The 6,997-nt window shown below is 38.0% G+C and overlaps 1 protein-coding gene across 1 annotated transcript; it reads left to right on the forward strand.

Moving 5' to 3' along the window:
• Positions 1 to 5,085: 5,085 nt before the first annotated feature.
• Positions 5,086 to 6,775, forward strand: LOC128195009 (uncharacterized). The gene is made up of 4 exons (XM_052871784.1): positions 5,086 to 5,520; positions 5,612 to 5,835; positions 5,883 to 6,170; positions 6,259 to 6,775. The coding sequence occupies exons 1-4, from the start codon at positions 5,086 to 5,088 to the stop codon at positions 6,773 to 6,775; spliced, it is 1,464 nt and encodes a 487-aa protein (XP_052727744.1).
• Positions 6,776 to 6,997: the final 222 nt, after the last annotated feature.

Consider the following 6,997-nt stretch of genomic DNA (forward strand, 5'->3'; position numbering starts at 1 on the left):
AACTTGGGGTTGCAGTTAACCCCAGATCATATATGGTGTGGTCATTTAGTAATCACTAGTGACTTCTTACAACAAGTGAAGGTGGAGCAGTCGATGGATCAAGAGTTGCAGCAAAAGATCAGGTTGTTGGACACCGATCAAGCTAAGGAGTTCGTTCTAAGTAAAGATGGCATCCTTCGATTTAAGAACAGAGTGTGTATACCTGCAAAGAGTGAAGTAAAACATTTAATTTTAGATGAAGGCCATAAAAGTCGTCTTAGCATACATCCAGGTATGACTAAGATGTATAAGGACCTGAAAGAGTCATTTTGGTGGAATGGAATGAAGAGGGATGTGGCCGAGTTTGTAGCAGCCTGCTTGGTGTGTCAAAAGGCAAAAGTAGAGCATCAAAAATCGGGAGGGATGTTACGACAGTTAGACATTCCTCAATGGAAGTGGGACAGTATCTCGATGGACTTTGTAACACATTTACCAAAATCATCAAAAGGTCATGATTCTATCTGGGTTATCGTTGATAGACTAACCAAGAGCGCGCACTTTTTACCCATTAATCAACGTATGTCACTAGAAAAGCTGACGGAGTTATACATCGGGGAAGTAGTGAGGTTGCATGGCATACCTACAAACATTGTGTCAGACAGAGATCCAAGGTTTACTTCAAGGTTTTGGCAGATGCTACAGAAGGCTCTGGGAACACAGTTGAGGATGAGTTCGACTTATCACCCTCAGACTGATGGTCAAACAGAAAGGACTATTCAGTCTTTGGAGGATTTTCTAAGAACTTGTGTATTAGATCATCTTGGAAGTTGGAATGAGATACTACCATTAGTAGAATTTACTTACAACAACAGTTATCATTCCAGTATTGGTATGCCACCATATGAAGCTTTATATGGAAGAAGATGTAGAACCCCGTTGTGTTGGTTTCAAGATGGGGAAGCACTGACAGTGGGACCCGAGCTATTACAGCGAACCACAGAAAAAATAAAATTAATCCAAGATCGGATGAAAGCAACTCAAAGTAGAAAAAAGTCATATGCCGACAAAAGAAGAAGACCGTTAGAATTTGAAGAAGGAGATCATGTATTCTTACGAGTAACACCAACTACAGGAGTCGGGAGAGCTATCAAGATGAGGAAACTCACACCAAAATTTCTCGGACCGTATCAAATTCTCAAAAAGATTGGGCCAGTGGCTTATGAGATAGCATTACCACCTCGATTGGCAAATTTGCATAACGTTTTTCATGTATCCCAACTGAGGAAGTATATTCCAGATTCAAAGCATGTGTTAGAAGTTGATGAAATTCAGGTCAAGGAAAATTTAACAATGGAAGTTGGACCAGTGCGTATACTAGATGTTCAAATGAAAAAGCTAAGAGAGAAGGATATTCGCACGGTAAAGGTACTTTGGAATGAAGACACACAGGAAATGACTTGGGAATTGGAAGAATTTATGATAAAGGAATATCCATATCTCTTTTGTAAGTAATCTTTTGTTAAATAGTCTTTGTTTAAATAAATAATTTTCGAGGGTGAAAATAATTGTTGTTGGGGAGATTGTAAGATCCTTAAAAATATGGTTTAATCCTTTTCGACATCCCTATTTATGTACGAATGTCTCAATTGGGTCCTCGTTTTTTAAAGTGTATCAAAATGGTCCCTAATTTTGAAAATTGATATCAATTGAGTCCTTTCCGTTAAGTTGGCTGGACGGCGTTAAAAAAATTGATGAGTGGATGCTGAGATGACGAACGAACGCTCGTCCACCAGCGAACGAACGCTCGTCCACCAGCGAACGAACGCTCGTCCACCAGAGAACGAACGCTTGTCGACCTCTTACTGCTGGACGACCGTTCGTTCCACACTGGACGACCGTTCGTTCGGTGGTCGACGAGCGTTCGTTCGCTGATGGACGAGCGTTCGTTCGCTGGTGGACGAGCGTTCGTTCGTCATCTCAGCATCCACTCATCAATTTTTTTAACGCCGTCCAGCCAACTTAACGGAAAGGACTCAATTGATATCAATTTTCAAAATTAGGGACCATTTTGATACAGTTTAGAAAACGAGGACCCAATTGAGACATTCGTACATAAATAGGGATGTCGAAAAGGATTAAACCTAAAAATATTTGTAAGTTAAATACTATATATATAAAAAAAAATATTTTTGGAAAGGATAAGTGTTCCACGTAGCTTTGAGATCAGAATTCATCAAATTGCAAATAAAAAATTATTTTTGTAATAGTAAAATGAATAAAAAAATGAATAGTTAAAATGAATAGTAAAAAATGAATAGTAAATTTTTTTTGCTATAAATAGCCAAGGGGGGAGGCTGAAAATTTACACCAAAGAACTTAGAAAATTTTTGAGAGAAGAGAGTTGGAAGAATTTCTAATTGCAAAGGGGATATACTGAAAGTTTTCAAAGAGCGAGGAGATTAAGTCTGTAATAGAGGTAAGGGAAGCCATTCTTATACTTTGCTTTTCTCTAATCTTAAATCTTGAATATGTAGTATTTTGTTGCTATATGGTCTTGAATTTTGAATGAGAACATTTATTTGTTTCTTTTGTAATTTTGGAAGGACGAGAAGTTGTCAAACCGGCTCTGCCAGATTCAACTTCTTGTTTCCCCAAAGCTTTGGTTGTTTCTTATATCTTTACATTGTATTTTTGGAAGGACGAGAAGTTGTCTAACCGGCTCTGCCAGATTCAACTTCTTGTATCCCCACACCTTTTATTTCTTCTTTTTATTGTATTTTTGGAAGGATGAGAAGTTGTCTAACCGGCTCTACCAGATTCAACTTCTTGTTTCCCCAGATATTTTATTGTTTTATCTATTTTTTTTATGGTTTAATCCTTTTCTACATCCCTATTTATGTACGAATGTCTAAATTGGGTCCTCGTTTTTTAAAGTGTATCAAAATGGTCCCTAATTTTGGAAATTGATATCAATTGAGTCCTTCCCGTTAAGTTGGCTGGACGGCGTTAAAAAAATTGATGAGTGGGATGCTGAGATGACGAAATGTTACTGACGTGGCATTGACCTGGCTTAATGGTGAGTTTAAATATATTTAAAAAACGTGAAATTTGTAAACCAAAACGCAACGTTTTGATTTTTAACATAAACAACGAACGCTTTATGAGAAGGACGAATCCCTAAATTGAAGAGGGTTTTGTCGAGAGTTGTCTTTTGTGGTTCCAATTTGGCGGACAATAGGTATCGTTTCTAGATTTGCGAGTGATCTATCGGTGGTATTTCGGTAGAATCAGGAAGGTGTTGGCGGTGAAGCACGTGGAAAGTAGTGGCGAAAGTGTTCGAAGTGAACCACGTGTTCAGGTTAGTAAATGTGCTTTTGATTGAATTTTGTGATGAATTTGTCCTTTATGGTTGTCGTAACCTGTTGTATGTTGTATATTGTTTCGTTTTCGATTGCAATGTGGTCCCTCGTTATTAAAGCGTTGTTTGATTGTCTTTTTCAGTGGGTTGTGGTTTGAATATATTGTTAATGCTTTTTTTTTGTGGTCCCCCATTGTTAAAGTCTTTTCTTACTTTATAGGTTAAAATATAATTGTTGTGTTGTACGTAATGGAAGGAAATTTTGAAGTTGTTTTTCACCATGGTGGAAAGTTCATAAATGAAGGAAAACTTAAGTATGAGGGGGAGAGTACAAGTTTATCCTTTGACCCAGACATGTGGAGCTATTTCCTTGTAGTCAGTGTAGTAAAAGGTCTAGGTTATGATGGGTTTAAGGAGTTGTTGTACTGCGTTGGTGGTGGTTTTGTTTTGGAAAATAGGTTGGAACCTTTGTTGGATGACATAGGAGCTATGCACATGATTACCTTAGCCAGGCTTAATGGTGAGGTTCATCTATTTGTTGTTCACAATGTCTCTGAACCTGAGGTGATAAATATGTTAGAATATATTCCTCAAAATACAGATGAAGTAGAAGTTGAACCTGTAGGTATGGTTATGGGTGAAAGTGAAGAGGAAGGCGGGGGTATGGTTGTTGAACCTGTTTTAGAAGAAAGAATTGAGGCTGATGATGTTGTTGAAGGAGAAATTGAAACAGAGGTTGGTGGGGGTGAATGTGAACAACATAGTGAAAGACAATTTGAGGTGGCTGTTAATGAAGGTGAGAGAGGCCAGTGTGATGGAATCAATGAAAGTGTTGTGGTGTCAGAAGAAAGAGTTGAGGCTGATGATGTTGTTGAAGGAGAAATTCAAACAGAATGTGAACAACACAGTGAAAGTCAATTTGAGGTGGCTGTTAATGAAGGTGAGAGAGGTGAGGATGATGATGTTGTTGAAGGACAAATTCAAACACATGTTGGTGCAGGTGAGGTTGAAGAGGATGGTTGTGATGTTCGAAGCTGGACCAGTAGTGGTCATGATGATGGCAATGAGGAGGTTAATTACGACTGTATGGAAGGTCTGGTTGATGTTAATGTTGAGTGTGATTTAGAAGAGGAGGTAGGAGACAGAGTGGCAGATTGGTTTGGTAATGTTGAAGTTGATGTGCAATCTGATGATAGTGATGTGGATGATGGAATCAATAGTGATCATCATAGAGGTTTGTCCGATGATGAATGGAAATCTAATGAATTGGACAGTGGAGCAGACAGTGGAGCAGAAAGTGAAACAGAAGATGATGAAGAGGAGGGTTATGGGAAGTTTGTAACCTTCTGCATGCCTAAGACAATGGTAGATTATAAATGGGATGTGGGAACTTATTTTGCTAAGAAGGAAGACTTTGTGGATGCCATTAAAACATATGGAATAGAAAATGGCAGAAATATTAAATATATTAAAAATGATAAGAAGAGAATGAGGGTAAAATGTATATGGGTGCTAAAGGAGAGTGCCCCTGGATGGCATATTGTGCTTATATGGAAGCCATTCATACGTGGCAATTAAGGACTATTGTTGATGACCACAGATGTAGTAGAGAGCACAAATTAAGATTAGTTAATGCAAAATGGCTCAGTAAAAGGTTGGAAAAAACTGTTAGAGAAAATCCACAAGTAAAGGGAAAGGAAATTCGTGAGAAGATAAATCGAAAATGGAATGTAGGTGTATCTAGATGTATGGCTTATAGGGCAAAGGCCATTGCTTCAGACAATGTTGATGGGTCTTTCAAAGACCAATATAGAAGGTTTTATGATTATGCCAATGAGGTTTTAGCTCGTAATCCAGGATCCACAGTAAAAGTCAAAGTTCAAGAGAATGTGGATGGAATCAGTTTTATGAGGTTTTATACATGTCTAAAGGCCTGCAAGGATAGTTTTGTGTCCTGCAGGCCAATAATTGGGTTGGATGGTGCTTTTCTGAAAGGAAAGTATGGTGGTGAAATGTTAACTGCTGTTGGTAGAGACGCAAATGATCAAATGTTACCTCTTGCGTATGCCGTGGTCGAAGTAGAGAACAAGGATACTTGGAAATGGTTCCTCCAATTTCTGGTTGAAGATCTCGATGGGGAGGAAGTAAGTTCATCATTTACATTCATGTCGGACCAGCAAAAGGTAATGCACATGACCTATTCCCCGATTATGTTAATTATCTTTGAGGTTGAAATCATATCTCTAACAACACTGTCATAATTTGATTCAACAGGGACTACTACAAGCTGTACAAGAAGTAGTGCCTGGAGTTGATCAACGTTTCTGTGTTAGGCACTTATACGCTAATTTTAGAAAGAAATTCCCTGGAAAACAACTCAAGCGTTTGATGTGGAAGGCAGCTACAGCAACCTATCCACAAGCATGGGAAGCAGAAATGAGAAATATTAAACAGCTTAACGATGAGGCTTTCAAATACTTGTTAAAAATCCCTCCCAGGTTTGTATTTAAATTTCTATTCTTAAAAATCTGCCAAATATTCACAGTAACATTGATGAACATATATATGTTGTAGGTACTGGTCAAGATCAAGATTTAGCAGCAAGGCTCAGTGTGATACTTTTAGTTAACAACTTGTCGGAGGCTTTCAATAGTGTAATGGTGCATACAAGGTCTAAGCCAATCGTAACCATGATGGAGGAAATCCGGCTTTACTTGATGAAGAGATGGGCAACTAACAGGACAAAAAGTCAATCACTTTCTGGGAACATTTGTCCAAAAATCAAGAGTAGACTAAATAAGGAGTCTCAGTTAACTAAATATTGGATACCGTGGTAAGAATGAGGTTTGTTCACTTATGATTTGTTTTAAAATGTGTTAGTGGTTTATGATTATAATGTGTTTCTTGTTTTGATTTTACAGCTGGTCAGCAAACAAGATTTTTGAAGTTCGCCATGTGTCCCAAGCCGGTGACAAATTTGTAGTCAATTTAGATGAAAATTTGTGTACATGCAAGAAGTGGGAAATCACTGCCATACCATGTTGCCACTCGTTAGCTGCTATGAAATTCCTAAATCTTGATGCAGAGGAATTCATTCCATGTTGCTTTAGGAAGTCAACATATGAAGAAACATACTCTTCAATTATCTATCCAATAAATGGTAACAATATGTGGGAGATTACCACATATGAAGATGTTCTCCCTCCACCAAAAAGAACTTTGCCTGGAAGACCAAAGAAGAAGCGAAGGTTGGAGCAATGGGAGTTAGTGAAGGATGACAAAAGAATGAGGAAGGGTGGTTTAAAGAAAAGATGTGGCATTTGTAAGGAACTCGGCCACAACAGGACTTCTTGCACCAAAGCACAACAAACACAACAAAGTACCCCATCAACTCAACCAAACATCCCATCATCAAATGAAGAAGAAGCTGCAGTTTAAGGGGATAAATGAACAACTTTAATGTATTTTTTAATGTCTCTTTGTATTAGACAGCAACTTCGTGCTCTTTTTGTATTAGACAGTACTTTCGTTATCTTATGTTAATTACACAGCTGATAATGCTAATTTTGATGTTAAATCCTCTTTTTTTGTCTTCTTTTGTAAATAATTTTTATGTCTTGTTTTGTAAATAAGAGCACGCTCGTCCACTGTGGACGCTCG

This window comes from Vigna angularis, chromosome 1, assembly GCF_016808095.1.
Source record: "Vigna angularis cultivar LongXiaoDou No.4 chromosome 1, ASM1680809v1, whole genome shotgun sequence".
Taxonomy (NCBI): domain Eukaryota; kingdom Viridiplantae; phylum Streptophyta; class Magnoliopsida; order Fabales; family Fabaceae; genus Vigna; species Vigna angularis.